Source organism: Corvus brachyrhynchos, unplaced genomic scaffold, assembly GCF_000691975.1.
Source record: "Corvus brachyrhynchos isolate BGI_N302 unplaced genomic scaffold, ASM69197v1 scaffold3, whole genome shotgun sequence".
Lineage (NCBI taxonomy): Eukaryota > Metazoa > Chordata > Aves > Passeriformes > Corvidae > Corvus > Corvus brachyrhynchos.
This window is the reverse complement of record NW_008237619.1, coordinates 2,111,005-2,131,193: the sequence shown is the minus strand read 5'-3', so window position 1 is coordinate 2,131,193 and position 20,189 is coordinate 2,111,005. Positions and strand designations below refer to the sequence as shown.

Genomic DNA, 20,189 nt, shown 5'->3' with positions numbered 1-20,189 from the left:
CACAATCCAATGCAAAACTGAGAGTGTGAAAGTCACTGAGAAATAAATACTGCAGCAGCGCTACCAAGTGTGATTCATATTTCTGATCTCAGTCCAGCTACTAGCGGGCAGGTATCCACATCACAACCCTGACATAACTGGCACAATCTGTCCCACCTTTGCTGGAAGCCTGTACTAAAAAGAAAGAAACAAACAAATAAAAACACAGCTTGGTTTGTTGTCATGATTGAATTAACTCTAGCCCATAAGGATTGTAATAGATAGGTTAAAGTCCTTTAAGGCAGTCCTTAGCAGTGTAATGGAGAGAGCTCAGAAAGAAAGACAGTTTAGATTTATTTGTTTTATTAAAATATCACATGTTCTACTGGGCTAACTGCTTTGTTTCTTAATCACTGCAATGCAAAATAAACTTTCTGTATTTCCAAAACATAAACTTTTCTTATTACCAACCCGTTAGTGTTTTCAAGGATTCTAGTGAGGCATCTCAAGTGTAAAAGATAAGATGGAGGTGTTTTCAGGAGCCAGATATTACTGTCCATATTTGCAATATAGAACTTCATCAAACAGATTACTTGAAATGCCCTCTTTGGTAGACAATAACTGTTAACATCATGTTTACCTTTTAGATGATGCTTCCCCTGAAAACTTCTCTTTGGCATTTCCAGAACTAGATCAGCAGCTGCAGGTAAACTTTTATTTTGTTATGACAGTTCTACTTCACATTCACTATATTTGTTGTTATAAATAGCCTCTAGTTGTTACACTAAGGTGGAAGTTTTTAGTGGTGCATTTCTAGCCTATAAACATTTAATAAGACCGTATATATCCATAGAAGAAAACATTGTCTTTTCAAGATCTACAGAAAATTTAATTTAACATTTTTAGTCCAGCTGCAGGGAAATGACTATTTTAACAATTTCGCCTGCTTTTAAGATTTTCTATACAATTCCTGCAGTGCTGCTGCAGTGCAATGAAGAGAGTTCTCGTTCATTTGATGGGAGAAGGAATGAGACAGGCATTATATATTCTAATGCCTGCAGGCTGCACTATGATATCATCAGTTTTCTCAGAAGCATTCCAAGAGAATAGTTTTGTGACCAGTCTGATTTGTCAGCATAGGATGATGGGCCCCCAATATACTAGACAGTGAGCAGTTGATGGCAGCTCCATGGTTCACCAGGCACAAAGCCTGTTCTGCATCCAGGGATTATTTTTTCCTCTGTGGTGGTTCTGGAGTGTTTGCTAGCTTTTGTAGACTACTTCAGATCATCCGAGGAGCATTTCAACTTCCCCTGATATTTCACTATGAAGGCATTTGTTTCCTGACTGTAACTTGAGAAAGGTATTAGTAGACCATTCGTTGTCCAATAATGTCATCTTTCCTGTACCCATCAACTCGTGAGACAACACAGGAGGGCTGCTGACTTCAAGGGCTGACGCTTCTGTCCTGCTGCTCTCATCAAAAGGATGACTGAGAAAGGAATGGAGGATGACAGAGACTCTTCTTGCTCTATCCCTCTCATCCTGAGGATATGTGCAGGTTCTTCAGGCATAAGTAGGAATTAATAACTGCTTAAGATTTGGGACAAAAAGAACAGGGTAGGATGCTAACCTCTTTATTCTACTAACTTTCCAGCCCAGCGAACATGATCGGTACTTTTTTTTCCTCAGAAGAATTGAATTTGAGAAAAGCAATCATGTTTCATGGCTGAAGCACTGAATTGAAAGTAAAGAACCTGCATTTTGCTTCCAACTCCATCAGTGACACGTTGCCTAATCCTGGAGTTTCTTCATCCCTCTGTTCATCTCTGAAATTAAGTTAATGAATTTTACCTTTTTTGTTAAAGAGCATTAGGATCACTGGGTGAAGGTTGCTCTAAAAGAGCAAAGTATGATTATTGTTGCTGTTGTTGATACATAAAAACAAAATCACTAGCATAGATATAAGTACTCTACAGGACAAGTGATGATTTTTTTATTAGGACTTTTATGACCCATATTTCTGGAACCTATAATATACTCTAAATATGGAATTTCATGATAGACTGAAAATGCTCCTCTGGAAACATTCAAGTGTGCTGGATAAATAATAGCTCTTCAATAGAAGTTTTTAAGTACAAACTAACACAATCCCACTAAGTGTATCCTATTGGTCTGTTAAGTACTTGACTTTTTTTTCAAGAAAACCTTCCTTTACTCTCATGATCTCAATGTGATAACAAAATCAAAGAAACAATCAAAGGCTTTGATTCATATAATGTTCTTTTTATTATCCTTCATAAACTCTCTTGGTAATATCAGGGTAGCTGAAAGGATAACTTATGAGAACTACCTGTCTGACTCAACCACTTAAAAGTATAAAATTTGTGGTAGCACTTCATCCTTTAGCTTTTCAAGCTTATGTGCATATTTATATTTCGATGCCATTATGTTCATCCAAGGGCAGTTAAGTCAACACAGGATTCTGAGCTGATGGAGAGGTAACATTGCATTCAAATTTAGCAATAAAAACTTGAATTTCCTTGCTTTTGTCAACCTGCATCACAGCTTCATGTGATAACTATTTTATGTAATTACAATATTTTTGATCACTTTAAAATTTCAAACAAATTTTGATACAAAGTAATCATTTACCTCATTACATTTCTTATTAATTGTGGTTTTTTTCAATTGCTATAATCCAAATTGCTGAGGGTTTGTCAGAACTGTATGGCATGTGCTTGCAATTCATGCCATCTTTGAAACAGGTAGCTCCTGTATTACAGAAACAAGTAAACATGGGCTTCCCCAGGACCTACAGAAGTAGTGAATGGTGGTATCCCTTGTCATTCCATCCATGCTTTTTTCGGTCCCAAAGTGCATTAATATAGAGCACACACATGAAGGGTCATGTAAATGAACCTTTTAATCAACTGTGGCAATAGCAGCCTGAAATGCTTGAATTTGTAACAATGCTGGTATATATGTTCATAATAAAAATATCATATCTTAGAGCCACAAGGTTTTCATCACTGTGCCATAAATACAGTCAAAAACATTTGAATTTTATTTAAAGAAGCAAACTATAAATCCAGGTTAGGTGGCTATGTAGTAATAAGCACCTTAAAAAAAAAGTAATAACTTTTCAGGTTTCAAGCATACAAAGGAAAATTTTGAAACCTGTTTTAAAAACAAACAAACAAAAAGCCTAAATTAGCTGATCCTTAAGCTGGATTTTGAAAGCAGCTTGAAAGCTATGCAAGTTCACCGAGTCACTTGGAAAATCAGAGCCTTAGAATTCTATGCATGCAGGCAGCAGACCACAGCCTGAGTACCAAGCAATTTGCACCTCTGTTTTAGGCTTCAAGCCCTCGTCTTCCTATGTTAGGCCCTGGCAGACAACTTGGCTATTTGAGCAGAATTACCTAGTGGTCCCACTTTTCCTCCCACAATCCTTCCATACCTATTCCCTGGGCAGCAGTATCAGATGGCAGGGCAAAGTTCAGTGCAGCCTCCCCTTGGCAGGGTAACAAACCCTGCTGTCCAAGCACCCAGCTCTACAGAGGTAGAGGTGGGATTGCCTGGAGACAAGGTCTTTCTAGGAGACTTAGTAAAAAAGCTCGTTCTCTATAAGAACTCTTACTAAAGGATAGTTGTATTTGCAGCTACTTTCTGAAGAACAAAAATGATCAGTATGTGTATTCTGATGTACTAGCTAGCTTCAGACTAACATGTTTTATTTTCAAATTACTTTTTTGAATGTTACATTTTTCTACATGTTCCCAGAAGCAATTTGTAAGAAAATAACTCAACTACTCTAAATCAAAACTGATATGTGGTCAACCAGACATGAAAGCCCTACATATGAGAACAGAATGGCTAAGCTATATTTGCAGCTTTATTCTTAAAAAAAACCTCCACAACTAAAATAACTTCCTGCTAAGTTATCAGTGAAACAAAACTCGTATTAATTAATTTCTTGCTTTCAATTCCTTTTGTTTGCAATATTGGAAATTATTCTCTTCCCACTAACAAGCATTACCTGCTTATTTGGGCTTTGGTGTCTTTTCCCCCCTCCTGTGTGTGAGCCATTTGGTGGGTAGTGCAGCAAGGGTAGGCTGGTTACACTTGTCACTCTGTCACTGGGAAACTTTAACCTTTGCCTTCTGTAAAAGCTGGACAGGTCCTTGGAAGGCACTTCCTTGATTAGCTGCATAGTGGCCCCTCTGACAGACACTTTACTGCGGGTTATCTGCTGTATTTAGAAACATACATCAGCATGAAAGGCCTTGTTTAGGTCACTGAAGGGAGAGGAGGGTATCTAGTGTAAAGTACCTGCATTGCTATGCCCATTGCATTGTCTGTCCCGTCCCAACACTTCCTGTGACTTGCTCAGTTCATCTCTCTGTTCTCCATCGAAGTCTTTATTCTAGCTGAGAGCTGGATCCTGAAGAGGGAAGAACACAAGTCACATATGGATACACAGGGTGTTCTATAATTCTTTATCTTTCAAAACCAGGTTGGATGGGGCTCTGAACAACCTGGTCTAGTGGAAGGTGTCCCTGTCCACGGCTGGGAGTTTGAACAAGGTGATCTTTAAAGTCCTTTCCAACACAAAACAATTATATGGTTCTGTGGACTCCTCTCATGAAATTGTGAGCTTGAGAGACATTTATGTCACATTTTGTATTACAAATCTGTGTAGTTAGATGGCTATAAAATTGCTGCAACAGAGAAAAAGCTCCAACCATTTATAACATCAGTTTTTTAAATCAAAGGATAGTTTTTCTTGCTTTAGTGGAGAATGCCCATATAACAGATGTAATGAAAAGTTATGAAAGTGGCAGTGTGTTGTGTGTGATATAAGCATTTAGCAGAAACCTTGTTTACTCTGGAACTTTAATTGCTTCTACTGAATGCCAGGATTCTTGTTAGACACATAAATTAATTTCAGAAAGTTTAAAAGTATACTGTGTTTTTAAAGAGGATGCTATATTTTTTTGAAATATATATTGATTCCCATGAGAATTCCTAGAGCACTGTGGTGCTCTATAATTAGATTTGATTGCCTATGAACTTGGCATGTCTCCTGTAATGCTGCTGTGATAACTTTGGTCTTAGATTATGTAAGACCATGTTATGCATGTATGTTAACATGTATGCATGTTCACCAAGTCAGAGCATCATACTAAGGTTAGAAAAGAATGGAAAATCTCCCAGGAAGGAGAGCAAAACTCACAATTGCTCTCATCCAGTTGACCTGAATTATTTGGATGAAAGAGAACTGCTTACTTTCATAGTAAAACTAGACTAGACCAGATACCTATTTTAGGATACATCTAAAACTGGTGGAAGAGTTCCAGTTGCACAACAAAAGGTAGCTGCAATGTGCTATTTTTGCTTGGCACAATGTGTTTTTTTCCATCGTAGAGGAGTGCACAAGGCCATATAATGAACATAGGCCACATTCAAAACATTGGCATTGGATTTTCCAGTTTTCCAGCAGAGTTTAGCTGAAAGTTACCAAATTTGCAAAAAGCAAGACACCACTCTTTAATTAGACCAGTGCTGAAGACTTCTAGACAAGTTCACATGAGCTGGAAAAACTGCCTGATACATTGTTTTCTTGAAACTTCAACTTTTTCAGGAGAAAGTTTTAATTTTTTTTCCACAGTTAAACAAACATGTAAATGCAAATAAACTTCAGTGAATTAGAAAATCAACTGTTTTAAAGTTTTTGAACGCTTGAATGGCACTGTCAACTCTACAGCTTTTGTGGATAGGGAATGCTGATATTCATATGGCAAGGCAAAAGAATTTGTCACATGGGTGAAGCAAAAAAAAAAAAAAATCAAACCTGAAAACTGTCATTCTGTGTCCCCCCAGCAAAGATTTTATTTAGAATACCTCCTTCAACCTGCCTTAAAAAGCAGGCAGAGAGGAGGTCAACCAGATTATTAGAGGAATCGAGCACCTCTCCTACAAGGAAAGCAGGTCCATTCCAACCCAAACCATTCTGTGATTTCCTATTTCTTCATGAACTGCCTTTGCATGTCATCTTCCAACATCTTTCATATCTGGATTCTGAACAAAAGTCTAAATAAATAGTGCATATGTCTTGTAAAGGTCTACATATATACATGCAGTTACAGGATGGTCTATAAGAGGATCTCTTAGTGTCTACCTGCTGGATTCTGCAGAACATTTATCAATGTTACAGTGAGTTACTCAACAAAATACAAGGAAAAATCAGACCTTGTTGAAAATCAGGCGTAATAGGATAGACCACCAGTATAACTCACAGCTGTAGCTTTTGTACTAGCTTTGTGAGCAAAATCAGAGATGCTGCATGTGCATATTTTGCCAGCACAGGAAAATGAGGGTGGATGACACTGGAGCCTGAAATGAACAGGATGAAAAGTAGCAACTGTTGCCATTTAATGCAACTTACTTTGGCAGGGGTTTTTTTTGCTTGTCTAGCAGGTATACTTTTATTTACATTAATTTATGGACAGGCAAGGTACTTCATGAAGTAGCAAGCTCAGGCTGTCCTAAGAGGAAGTTAAAGTATGGCTGTTTGTTTCTGAGTAAAAAATACCCCATACTGCAAATTGAATTTTATTAAGGCCTTCTGAAATTAGTCACCTCAGTAAACTAGCAATCTCTTAACATAAAAATATTATACAGACTTCATGGAATGCCATTGGATAGTATGTGCAATACTTCCCATTGCCTGGCCACAGACATTTAGAAAAGTCCTTCCAGGTGGAATGGAGATTTGTATCTCTCCTTTTCCCATGTTATTGCAGTAGAAGGTGTTTTCTAAATAAGCCCGTTTCATATCCTACTGACCAGAAATTACTCATCGATGCTGTAGATACTATCTCTGAAACCTTTCTTAGAAGTCTTCAAATTACAGAAGAGCAAACCAAATTCTCCAGTTCCAGCTGCTCCATGACTGGAAGTGTTCAAGGCCAGGTTGGATGGGGCTTGGAGCAACCTGGTTGAGTGGAAAGTGTCCCTGCCCATGGCAAAGGGGCTAGAACTAGATATTCTTGAAGGTCCTTTCCAACCCAAACCACTCTATGATATGATCCAATGATATTCTATCTAGTCATTTGAAAACATAATCACATTTATGTTTAAAAGAAAAATACACTAATAATTTAAAGGTTCTTGATATAGTGCTTAATACCATCAGACAAATTGAAAATAATTTTATTAACAGAAATTAGTAAACTGATTGTATAATTTGTTTTAAGTTTAATTTAAGTGATAAAATATCAGTGTAAGAAAAAACTTCACTGAAGAGGAAACAATAATAGGAAGGGGTTTAAAAGTCAGCAACTGGTTCTAAGTGAGACTTAGATACTAAGTTTCTGCATGACTAGATAATTTTTAGCTCTCTATATATATCTTTTGAGTGGGAAGCTGGAATATAGAAACTGAACACTGTTTTAATTTTTAAACTGATTTAAACCAGCTAGATTAGCAGAAACTAAATTGGAAGCAAATCCAAGGTGGTTTTTGCTTTGTTTTTGCTGTGTTTTTCTTTTGAAGTATCACTGTTTGGGGACTTTCCCTTTGGTACTGTTCAAAATTGTTTTATTGTGACGCACTTGTTGGTGGCTGATCTCTGGTAGATAGCAGAGATGCTGCTTTGGCTCATCCCTGCATTCTTGGATTAGAGCACTGAGACTTCTATATTCAGTCTTGTTAAATTTATGCTTATTATTTGGGTAGCTATATGAATGGTGCTACTGCTCATCCACATTGAAATGCAATTAAAAGCCCTTTTCTAGGGATTAGATTCATCAAGTAATGAGCTGTCCTTTTCCTTGGGTTCCCAAAATCTCCAAGATCAAGGAGGATGAAACAATGTGCTGCAAAACAATTCTGCTGCAACAGTTTCACATTTAGAACATGGAAAATGGGTGTCTGTGTTAAAATTTCAGGGAGGAATCACATACCATCTACAAGTACTTGCAAGGTCCATATATTACTTACATCTGTGATTTGGGTTATGTCTGAAGCCAGTTTACCCTGTCTCCTGAACAAAAATGTTTTTAATCTTTGACTCTGAATATGCTTAGTAAAATTTAAATTTCCAGTTTAGATAAAACAAAGGATTACAAGATCATAAATAGGAAAAGTCCGACTACTTGTGCTTTTCTTTTCCTAATAATGTCATTAAGGGAATATTATACTACATGGAAGAGTCAGGGTAGAACAGAAAGAAATGCAAAATAATCTACTAACTAATAATCTAATAACTCGATTGGATATTATTTAACTGGGCAGTAAAGGAACTATTTTAAGTGTTTCCTTTTACTTCAAACACGTGGCTCAAGCGTGCTATTTGGAGTTCATTTACAGTCAATAGATTCATGATGAATAACTTAAAAATACTTCCTGAAAGTGTTATGACCAAAATGTGACAGTCAAGCCTGAAGCCTGAATTAAGATGCATTCTTTTTTAAGGAGCAAAAAGCGCCTACATTTAACCAAAATGTACTTTCAAGAACTTTGATGAAATTCACATGAGGAGTCCTAGGACAGATTGGTTTTATTTGGCATATTTATTACATTCAGTGTGCGTTGAAAAAAGGCTGATCTTGCTGCAATGATATCATTTCCTGCAGTGAAAAGATGTGTGTGATAGGTCTGACCAATGCATCAGCTTTAGCATTTACATATCACTCTAGCTGAAAAAGAGGGAGGTAAGGGAGAAATCCTTATTTGAAAAATCTTCAGAGATATTTTGCAAAGCTGACAAGGAGAGTTCTGAAAATTCTTACAATGTTTGAAGTTTTACACATATGCAGGGAACTATTCTGGGCTTTTTCCTTCCATGAAAGGCCATCACTAGGAGTAGCTGGCCATATCCTGCAGTTAAGGGAACAAATTCTTTAGGTATTCTCACAGGAATTTAGATAAATACTGTATATTTCAAAATATGTGGGGTTTTAACTAATATTTCATTCAAAAACAGTGGGGTTTTTTTCTTCTTTTTTTTTCTTAAAGCCTCTGCCTCCTTGTCATGACTCTAAGGAATCTATGCAGGTGTATAAACAGCACTGCAAAATAGCAGAAGAGTACAATGAGGTCAAGAAAGAAATTGCCCTGCTGGAAGAAAGAAAGTGAGTAGCTTTCCCAAAGGATTTACTGTTGTATATTCTCTTTGTAAAACCATGTTTGAAACATGAAGGTTTAACACTGTATTTTCTGACCTTATATACATATACACTTATATATGTATATACTTATTTATACATACCTTGTAATTGTGGCCTTCCAGTATCTGAAGGAAGCCTACAAGAAAGATGGAGAGAGACTACTTATAAGGGCCTGGAGTGACTGGACAAGGGGGAATGGCTTCCCACTGCCAGAGGGCAGGGCTAGATGGGATATTGGGAAGAAATTCTTCCCTGTGAGGGTGGTGAAGCCCTGGCACAGGCTGCCCAGAGAAGCTGTGGCTGTGCCATCCCTGGAAGTATTCAAGGCCAGGCTGGACAGGGCTTGGAACAATCTGGCCTAGTGGAAGGTGTCCCCTGCCTGTGGCAGGGGGTTGGAACTGGATTATCTTTGGGGTCTCTTCTAACCCAAGCCATTCTATGATTCTATGATTTCATGCCTCTGCCTGATGGTTACAGTAGAGTACAAGTTGGCCATTGCTCTGTAAGATCAACTGAGGCCACTAAGGGCTCTGGGCCCTCAGCTTTGTGGATGTCCCTTAAATCCTTCATTGACAGCCTCTAGGTCATATAACAATCCAGTTCAGCTGGTACAGGTCCCCTTTTCAATTTTAGGTTTTTTTCAATAAACTTTGCATGCTTTAATGAAGAACATAATGGATCCTCATTTAGGCTTCAAATACTTGACAATATTAGTAAACATGTTTTTGTGAGGTAGGAATCTTCAGCTGCAGAAACAAGATGATGGGAGGGAAAATGTTAAAATCCTGTAGTGTTACAAGACAGCCAAAGAACTCCCTGAATCCAAACTATGCAGCGTAAGAAAGTGAGATGTCTTTATCCGGGTTGATGGCTATAGGCACAATATAGTTACTTTTTGCCTGAAGTGTCAAAGCTAGTTGAAGTTTCCCACTGCAAATCCCCTTCCACTGAAGGACCTGGTGTGGCACTCAGATGCTGCCAGACTGGAACAAAAGCTAAAAAAGAAGATGTCCAATGTCATGGAAAAATGCATTTTGCATTTGATTCATCATTTTGCAGTGTTTCCATTTGATCCATCATGAATTGAACTAGGCCAATCAAAAGTAATTGGTATTTTAAAAAATATTAGAAGATAATTAATCATTAAAAATTTGCAATGATTTTTCAAATTTGGTTGTCTAATATAAGCTGCTCACATATGTATTTGGCAATCAATTCAGTGGAAACCACATGTCTTTGTCTACTCTGAAAATCCAAGCACAATATAAAATATTAAATGGTTGTTTAAGTGCTTGACTTTAGTTGTATAAACTCCAAAGGTAGCCTTAAATCATTTGGGTTTTAGAGTCTAATATAAATCCATTATTATTATTATTGGCACATCCCTGAATCAGTTATGCCTATTTATGAAGAATGCTTGGAGCCATGAAAATGAGACATTCATTTATATTTTTGCACTTTCTGGAATTAAAAAAACATTGCTGTTTGAATGCAATTTTTTTAATCGATAAATGTGTGGTACTAGCTAACTTAGAAATGGTTTGCTTCTTGAGAACGGCAGGTAGATGCACGTAATTGTTTACCTGAACTCACAACTATCCTAATCAGCTTCTGAGCCCAGAGGTCAGCCTCTCAGTGGTGCTTGTCCTGGATGAATTAAAGGGCTTCAGGCTGGCATTTTCCTTCATTCCACCAATGAATGTCAACAGTGGAACAATGTCAGGAGGCTTCCACCACTGCTATCTTTGCTGAACCTGTTCTGTGAATTCCATGCTCCCATAAACATATGTTAAGAATGGCTGAATAAGGCAACAAATGGAATTATATTATTATGAGTCTTATGTACCTTCTAATTACATATTTGCTGCCTTATGTTCACATGCTGTATAGCTGTGAAGTGCCTAAACATGACAAATATCATGGCAGCACTTTTCACATCTCCCATGTGTTTTAATCTGAAAAAGTGATCCTACCACACTGGGATCAAAGACGTTTAATTTCCTACAGACTGGTGCACTGTGGTTGCCTGATTTTGAGGTTTAACAAGCTGCAAGTGCCAGCTGAAGGTGTTTTTTCTCCAGATGTGGACTGTTTATAACTCTTCCATCCAAGCAGATTATCCATTTTGTAGTATTTTGGAGCAGGTCTCATGAGACTGCCTTTCCCCCATGGGCTATCTTTCCTTTCTGTAGCAGTCTGTTTTTATTAAACCCTCCAGAAACTAACTGGGACCTCTTTACCACATGAAGTTTGGTTGAAATTGAAAGGTGGATTAGAAAGTTATTAGGACATGTGTAACTTTACATACATGTAAGCAAACAAACCTGAACACGTTAGCCTTGATTTTTATCTAAAGCTAGATAGAAAGGGAGTATAAGTGTGGAGGCAACAGAGTAAGTGAGAAGTAAAAGAGTTTTGCTCTAGTGTTCACGGATTGATGTCTAAAAACATTATCAGCACTTACAGTTTGAGAGTTAAAAGTAGTTTAGGGGGTAGCATATACTGAATGAAGAGTGGATTAGAATGGCTGGGGTGGCATGCATGTTTTGCACTGTGTGTGTATATATATATATATATGCATGTATATACTTATGTGTGTATATACTTATATATGCACCTTGCAACTGTGGCCTTTCACTACCTGAAAGGAGCCTGCAAGAAAGATGGAGAGAGACTATTTACAAGGGCATGTAGAGATAGGACAAGGCAAAATGGTTTTAAACCAATAGAGAGTAGGTTTGGATTGGATATTAGGAAGAAATTCTCCCCCGTGAGGATGTTGGGGCACTGGAAATGGTTTCCCAGAGAGCCCTGGCTGCCCCATCGCTGGAAGTATTGAGTATTCCATTTTTAGAAGGGAAGGATGCTTTAACTTGTCTAAAAAGTCTGATGAGATGCACAAGCTTTTGATTTATAATCAAATTGAAAACATGGAGTTTACAGTTTTCTAAAATTCGCCCCTGCTGTGGTCATCTTCTTCTACATTTGAATTTGAATGTATGGAAACGAAGATTCCCAATTGCCTACTACACCTGCTATCTATTGTCTATTTCTCTTAAATACTATTTTGATAAAATGGACGGTGATCAATTTTCATCCCTTGTAATGGGAACAAACAGCTTTTATAGTGTACATTTTTCAGTGTACATTTTTATCAAAGGCAATCACAAGTGCTGTTGGATGGTACCCTTGCCAGTGCTCCCAACTTCTCTCCACAGATCAATTCACTTGTGTCATTCCAATGGCAAGTCCCACCTGGCAGCTTCTGTACCTGTGGTATCTGCTGATAGTACACACAGAATGCTGAAGGCTGTGACTGACAGGAAAAAAGCAGAAAATTGATTGCACAAATATTTTTTATTTGTTGGCTAGGAGAAAGAAATAATATTAACCTGACATAAATATCTGTACAAGTATTAGAGCTTTTTAGCAAAAAAAAAAAAAAAGGAATAGAGATAATTCTACTTTAAACAATTTTTGTTCCAACCACCGAAGTTCAGTGTAACCTTTCATACATGAAATAATACATGCAGGTATATTTTTATATATATATATGGGGGTTTTTTAAGAAATAGAAAGTTGAAAAATATTGTTTTATAAATAGTGAAAAACATTGAATCTTTTACAAATTTTCAAAGGCTTTTACTTCTGCTTAGCTTGACTTGTAATGTGAACATTGAGTATGGACAAAGTAAAAAGTCAGTGAAGTGAAATGACAAGGGTTGCTTTTCATCAAGGCAAGAACAAAGCTTACTTAGTTTTTCTTTTGTGCAATATAGATGGCAAGAAAATGTACTAGGCTGGCAGTGGGAGAGAAGATGACAAGAATTTCACAGGAAAATGGGAAATGCCAAAGAGAAAAAGAGGTTGCAGTTTCAAAAAAGGGAAAATCAAAGGACAAAGCAAATAAGGAAAGGAAAAGAAGTTACTCAAGAACAAAAAAGGAAGCAAGAATTTGAAAGTACATTGGGTAGATTTTTTTGCTAATTTAATCATAGCTTTGTTTGCTATCTTCACTCAAACTCTTCACATTTATGCCAGCAATACGTAGTACAAGGGGAAAAAAACACTCTGGAATGGGAGACATGCTTGAAAATAAAAGAAAAGGGTGTGGAAGCGAGAACACACCACATTTAGGGCACAGAATGTAATTTAATTTATGTTCCAGAAACACACACGTATTTCCATAACAGATGGTTTTGGGTATCTAACTTTGGGTGAAAGGGATGGGATGGCTGGTTATTTTGAGCACTTGTTATATTGCTATTACTAGATAATGACCCTGGATTATGTAGTTAAATATTAGAGTTGCCATGGTTGCTAGCTCTATCTTATATTCTTAGCACTGGCTGATTATCTCTTTTTCCTCCCCCAGACAATTCTAATATAACTCTACAGAAAATATCATTTGATCACCACCTGGTTTAGGATCATTCTTTTTCTTGGCCATGGATATGATTTCTTTTCCTTCTTTTACACATTACAGTAGACACAGAATCATAGAATTGTTAAGGTTGGAAAAGACCTTTAGGATCATCAAGTCCAACCACCAACCCAGCACCACCTCTTTGTTCACCATTAAACTGTGTCCTCAAGTGCCACCTCCACGTGTTTTTTTAACACCTCCAGGGATGGTGACTCCACCACTTCCCTGAGCAGCCCATTACAGTGCTTGACAAACCTTTCAATTAAAAAGTTTTTTCCTGATATCTAATCTGAACCTCCCCTGGCACAACTTTAGGCCATTTCCTCTCACCCTGTCCCTTGTTCCCTGGGAACAGAGCCTGGCCCCCACCTGGCTCCACCCTCCTGTTAGGGAGTTGTGGAGAGTGAGAAGGTCCCCCTGAGCCTCCTTTTTGCCAGGCTGAGCCCCCCCAGCTCCTTCAGCTGCTGCTGGTGCTCCAGACCCTTCCCCAGCTCCATTCCCTTCTCTGGACACCCTCCAGCCCCTCAATGTCTCTCTGGTAGTGAGGTGCGGCCTCAGCAGTGCCCAGCACAGGGGAACAGTCACTGCCCTGGTCCTGCTGGACACACTATTTCTGATAAAATCCAGGATCCCAGTGGCTCTCTTGGCAAATGACATACAGTGGAGATGCCTGCTTAATTTTGTGGGAGCCTTTCTTATGTTTTAGCTTGCTCTCATGACCGTAGGACTGTTTCTAAGCTTTTTAGTCTAGAGGATTTCTCCAGGTACACTGTTTCTTGAGTGTCTTTCTCAACATTGTGAAGACAAGTTGTTTTCAGACTTCCAGGTACTTCAGAAAAAGATTGGCATAAACCTTAAAGGCAACCTTTTAGCTCAGTAATTTTTTGCATTCTAGACCTGTTTTTTCATTATCTCACATGTATGCAAAATATATGTTACTTGCCAAATACTAGAAATTAAATTACAGCTTTTCTAATACGGAGACGTCCTCTTCTAAAGGAAGTGTTCTTGCCTTTGGAAGGTCCTTTCCAACTCAAACTTTTCTGTCATTCTCTGACCTTTTATGTGTTGGCATCTGAGACACATTTACATTAAAGCAAAGTTTAATGTCTTTAGTGATGTTGTTTTTAGATTAATTAGTAGACTTTGAACATGCAAGGACAATCTCCTCAGACAGCAGTTACCTTACAGTGTGTCATAATTCCCCATTATGGGAAAGCCATGCCAAATATGGGAAGAGAAAATGACCTTATGGCCACCAGTACACACCAGTTGTCGGGGAAGATACTGTACTGCCACAGATGCATGATCCTGGATACCTTGTTCACAATGGGGGAAAGACAAATCTGATTCTTTGTATTCTGGAAACTGTTTTCCTTGTGTCCAGTCCATTTCTAAATACACTCATCTGCAGACAGTTATCTGCTTAGTCTGTCACTTTTCTTTGTATTTATTCCTTGTGAATATGAGTGTTAAGGAGCTCTGTTCTCTGCATGTTCAGTCATTAAGGCCAGAACAAGAGAAATAATTTCGCTAAGACCATGCGTGCTTTTCTCCTGTTTGGGCATGGCTTATGGTTTATTGGTTTATGATGCAAATCACTAATGTTGCCTCCCAAACCCCTCCCCAAAAAAGAACACTTCAAGTGCAAGTTACAGATTGTCTCAAAGCTTTGAGTACCTCAGCACTAGTTTAGAAAATACCTTATCAATACCGTTAATATTTAAACTTGGAGTAACCATTAACAGAAAACACAGATTACACAGTGCTACATCTATTTATTAAGCATCCACAACAAAGTCTAGATGGTGCAAGAGCTTAGTATGGTGTTCTCTAACCTCTGAAAGCTAAGTTCAAATCTTGGATTAGATCAGATGCAAATGTTAGTTACTGTCCTCATCCTTTTGTGAGCTCCGTAAACTACACCATTCATAACATTTAGCAATTCCCTGGTACTCTAATTTTAGATCTGTGGCAAGCTGACAGTATTAGCCTGAAACATCACCCTATCCCACAAACAGGTGTTGATCCTGATGGGAAGGGAGTAAGTAGGTTCTGCTGACTCAGAAGTGGGCAATTTTACTACCTCAGTGCAAGGAAATTGCTTTCTGTGAGGGAGGTACGAGAGTGTGGACTACAGCAATAAGTATATTTTGATTTTAATGCACTTAGAGTTTGTTTGCTAGCAAAGCTAAATCCTGGGGAGGGGGGAGGGAAGTTATCTGTGCTACTTGAGTATTACTGGAGAGCAGCATGAAAGCCATGCCTGCACAGAATGTCATCAAATCAGGACTGACATTCATTAATAGAGCTGTCTGAGTTTACACGTTGCCTTTCTGTGCCTCTCCTGGCTCAAGTCCAGAGCAGTCAGTACCATTCCTTTTCAAGTACTGAAAGTCCCCACCTGCTTTTAAGATGCTGATTACCTATTAGTGTGTTCACTGCATCTCCCTTTTAAGAAGCTCATGAGTGTAAGAAAAGTAAGGAAGAATGATTCTGAATTCATTTGTTTGGACACTTCTGATTTAACAATCTGTAATTTGAAAGAACTTAATTTAGCCCTTCAGTCCAACATTGCACCAGAGAGTAATTGCAAAGAAATATTGCAGAAGTTCTGATTTGCTCTCCAGAGACAAAAGTCTTCCAGAGAAAGTCCAGAGAGACTGGGGAAAAAAAAAAAAAAAAGGCAACTGGAGTTGTAAAACCTCATTGTCCCTGAATGTATTTCCCACATTAAATCATTCCTCCATGGCCTCTGGCCCATGAATAAGAGCTGTCTAGCAAGACTGTCTTGCCCTCTATGAAAATTGGTTGATCTAGAATGGCGCAGCCACAGAGAAATGAAACTCTTAGTGGCTTGCTGTGTTTAAAACTTGTACAGCTATGTTGTGTTAAATGTAAACAGAATGCTACTGAGCAAAAATACCCTTTTGATGTTTTCTCTCAAAAGCCTAATTGAATGCACCTGTCACCTGGTGAAAGGAAAAAGAAGAGGCTTTGCTGCAGCATAGCTGCATTACCTCAGTAGTAGAAAACAAAGACATCATATAGGAGGGTGCCTATATGCTGCCTTTTTGAGATGAATTAAAATTTCTGTAACAGTTGCTAACTCTTCTCTCTTTTTTTCCTTTTATTTTTTATCTAAGGGAAGCACAGTTGGTAGAAATGGCTGTGCCAAGGGTCTCTTCTAACTTGTGACTCTTTGAACTGCGGTAACTGTGACTGTAAACAGTCAACTAAACCATGGGCACACATGCTATCACTGAAAGCTGCAGTAAAGACAGAGGAAGGTCAAACTGATCCTAAAAGAAGGTCAGACAGAAGTGTTTTTCAAAAGCAAGATTTACAGTTTTCCTGCTCTAAGTGGTAGCTTTGCAACTACAAGTAACATAAGTGATCAGCAAACACAGAAATGTTCTCTTTTCATGAATACTCTGACCTGTGGGAATAGAATTCCTGATCCGTAGGAATTTCCTGTCTGAAAGCATTGGTCTAGCCTGACAAGAGGGCTCCTTTAAGGACTGCAGTGAAATCTATCCACTATGAAGGCATTAACAACTTCCCACTGATGATCTACAAGCATTGTTTTGACATGACTGAAAAATAAAGTCACAGGGCTATGAACAGTTAAAAGATTAACTAATCTCTGAGATAGAATGATCAAAAGAACCTTTTAGAAGGGACTTCCTGTAACGAATTTTCGACTTAAAGGGAAAAAAAAAGCCCAGAGGCCAGGCTAGCCTGGTGGGTGACTAAGGGGAGAGCAATTAGATACTCAGTGAATTACTCATGCCTTCAGTGTGTTTTAAGACCTCTTTTATCTTAACTTGTGCTGAGGTAATTTCAGTTGATACTATACAGGAAACTCCGGCTCCTGGCCAGCTCTGGGCATACAGGGCACTGTGTGAGTCCATCCAAAAGAAGCCACAGCTTAAATCCTCCTGTGTCTCCACTTAAGAAGACCAGGAAGGGTCAGGTTTGCAGCTATATCACTCTTCCTCAGCAGCAGGGCTAAGGTCTAAGCCTAAACATATTATAGAAACAATAGATGTAGTTCAGATTCAGTGCCTAGTACTTACTGACTGGATTTGTCTGTAGTAGAGAAAAGGAAACCAGGCACACTTCACAGAACTTACTGATAAATCTAACCAACCAAACAAAAACACCTCGCTCTCTTTCAATGATATCTGGTATCAAGAGAAAAATAAATTGTTATTCTTCTGGCAAAGTATTAGCAAGACATCTCCAGGAACTTGATTCTCCACCATGAACTGCATGTTCAGCTCTTACTGACGTGAGAAATCACAGAATCATGCAATCAATAGAATGGTTTGGATTGGGAGGGACCTCAAAGCTCATCCAGTTCCACTCCCTGCCATGGGCAGGGACACTTGCCACTAGACTGGTTGCTCCAAGCCCCATCCAACCTGGCCTTGAACAGTTCCAGGGACAGGGCAACCACGGGTTTTGGGCAACCTCTGCCAGGGCCTCACCACCCTCACAGGGAAGAATTTCTTCCCAATATCCCATTTCACCCTGCTTTCTTTCAGTTTAAAGCCATTCCCATGTCTTGTCACCTGTGTGAGGAGTCCCTCTCCAGCTCTGTTGGAGCCCCATTTGGTACGGGAAGGGGCTCTAAGGTCTTCCCAAAGCCTTCTCTTCTGCTGAGCAGTCCCAAATACAGACACATGAACACAGCATTTTTCAGGTTTGGTCACTGAACAGCAAACCTATCAGAGATTTTGGAAGCTTCATCTTTTAAAGGGAAAAAGCAGGACTCTAAAAAATTAATTTTCTAGGTCCTTGTTTCACACAAGTTCAAGTAATACAAAGTAAGTTAACAACCCACAGCCCATCTTTGACCTAACACATGACAACAAATTTTTGCCTACTGTTATTTTTAATATTTGGGGTTTTTTTTCATAATCATCAGAAAAGAGCTGATTGCCAGACTGGAACAAGTGGAAAAAGAAAGCATGGATGCTGCTCAGCTGGCTAAGGAGTATGCAGAACTGACAGAGGAGAACCGAACACTGAAGCTGGCCCAGACGCAGTGCGTGGAGCAACTGGAAAAGCTCAGAATACAGTACCAAAAAAGACAGGGTTCCTCATAACTCCCAACTAGCTCATGTGAGGCAGTTCATACAGGATTGTTCCTGTGTTGGAAAGAGATTTTAAAATAAAGATCTGTTTAATATGTTGCAACACTTTACTACAGATACAGAGTATGTAGAAGTCTATATTTGATTCAATGCTTGCCACCCAGTAGCTTAATATAATGGATATTTCATCCATTATATAATGGATGTTTTATTTCAAGTAATGTAATTGAAGTTAATCTATCCCCATTATATGTTCTAGTGGATCAGGTTTCTTTTCTAAACATATTTCTTCCAATTTAAGAAGATATGGACACACTAGAAAATTATATAAATAGTCTCTGTGCTGGAAATTTGGATCATACTAAGGCATACAGCAGGGACAATATTAATATATGGAATAGATGCATGTTAATTTTAGTTTGGTGAACTCTTTTTAAATTATTTTTCCTCATGCCTAAAGTGTTTGGAAGTTATCTTGAAGCAGATCTCCTCACTGGTAAAAATTATATTTCATGTCAACTTCACACTGTTGTATAAAATCTGAGAAATTTCACATTTAAAGTTGAAGTAACAAAATCATTTTTTATCAAATAAATGCACTGCCAGTGATAATTTGCAAGTTATAAAATTAAAAGCAAACATATGAGATCAAACTTACCTTCCTCAAGTGTAAAGATTACTTGAGAGCCTTTTTGTTGTACTTTTGGCATGCAAGGAATGAAAAATTATTGTAAGAATTATAGTTTCATCATAGTTTCAACTGAGACTATGTCAGTAAAATTGTTATGAGGATCTTTTGTTCTTATTTTCTGGTCTGTTTTGAAACATAAGTGGCTGTAAGTATGGACAGGAGTTCCGTGATACACAAATAACCGGGAAGTAAAATGTCAGTTTTACTTGCTCTATTTATCCCTTTATTTTCTTAGATCAACTGAAAAATCTTTGTTATACTTCAATTTCTATTCATACAGCAGTTTTTCATTAAAAGTTGATGTAGAAAAGCCCTTTTATGTTCTGAATGTTCTCAGATTATCTTGTATTTTAAACTCTGCTTGACAGATGCAGCTTGTCACATCTTCATGAGCTTGGAATTCAACTTAATGTGTTATTAGTACTGAAATGTGTCTTAGTAACTGAAAACTATGAACTTAAGATTTCCACCAGAACTTTAGCTTTGATTGTTATCACTGATCTATTATGAAAATGGAATTTGATGTTAATCAGAACAATTCCTGGCAGCAAAGGGGACAAATAAAGAATGACAAGCTGCCCGTTATTGTTCTGTGCTAATTGCCTACAGTATTCCCTGCAGCACAGGTGTGAAAACTGGCTCTGCGTTACTCCAAGCACCTGGCACTGCAGCAGGAGAGCATGAAGAGGTAGCCAGAGAGGACAACCTTGTTTCCACTTCTCCTCCTGAGCCACCAGGGCAGCGTCACCATCCAAACCTGGCACTGCTTCTTGCTGTACCTGGGAAATCACCATTCTTGAGGCACGCACTTCCTG

The 20,189-nt window shown here is 38.3% G+C and overlaps 1 protein-coding gene across 2 annotated transcripts in view; it reads left to right on the top strand.

Moving 5' to 3' along the window:
• Positions 1 to 19,954, top strand: part of MAP3K7CL (MAP3K7 C-terminal like) — a 32,635-nt gene extending 12,681 nt beyond the window's left edge. For both annotated transcript variants that reach the window (XM_008631683.2, XM_017731740.1), the window contains 3 exons: positions 627 to 685; positions 9,004 to 9,119; positions 18,515 to 19,954. In XM_008631683.2, coding sequence (XP_008629905.1) covers positions 627 to 685; positions 9,004 to 9,119; positions 18,515 to 18,695 — 356 coding nt within the window. In that variant the 3' untranslated portion in view covers positions 18,696 to 19,954. The remainder of the gene's footprint in view (positions 1 to 626; positions 686 to 9,003; positions 9,120 to 18,514) is intronic.
• Positions 19,955 to 20,189: the final 235 nt, after the last annotated feature.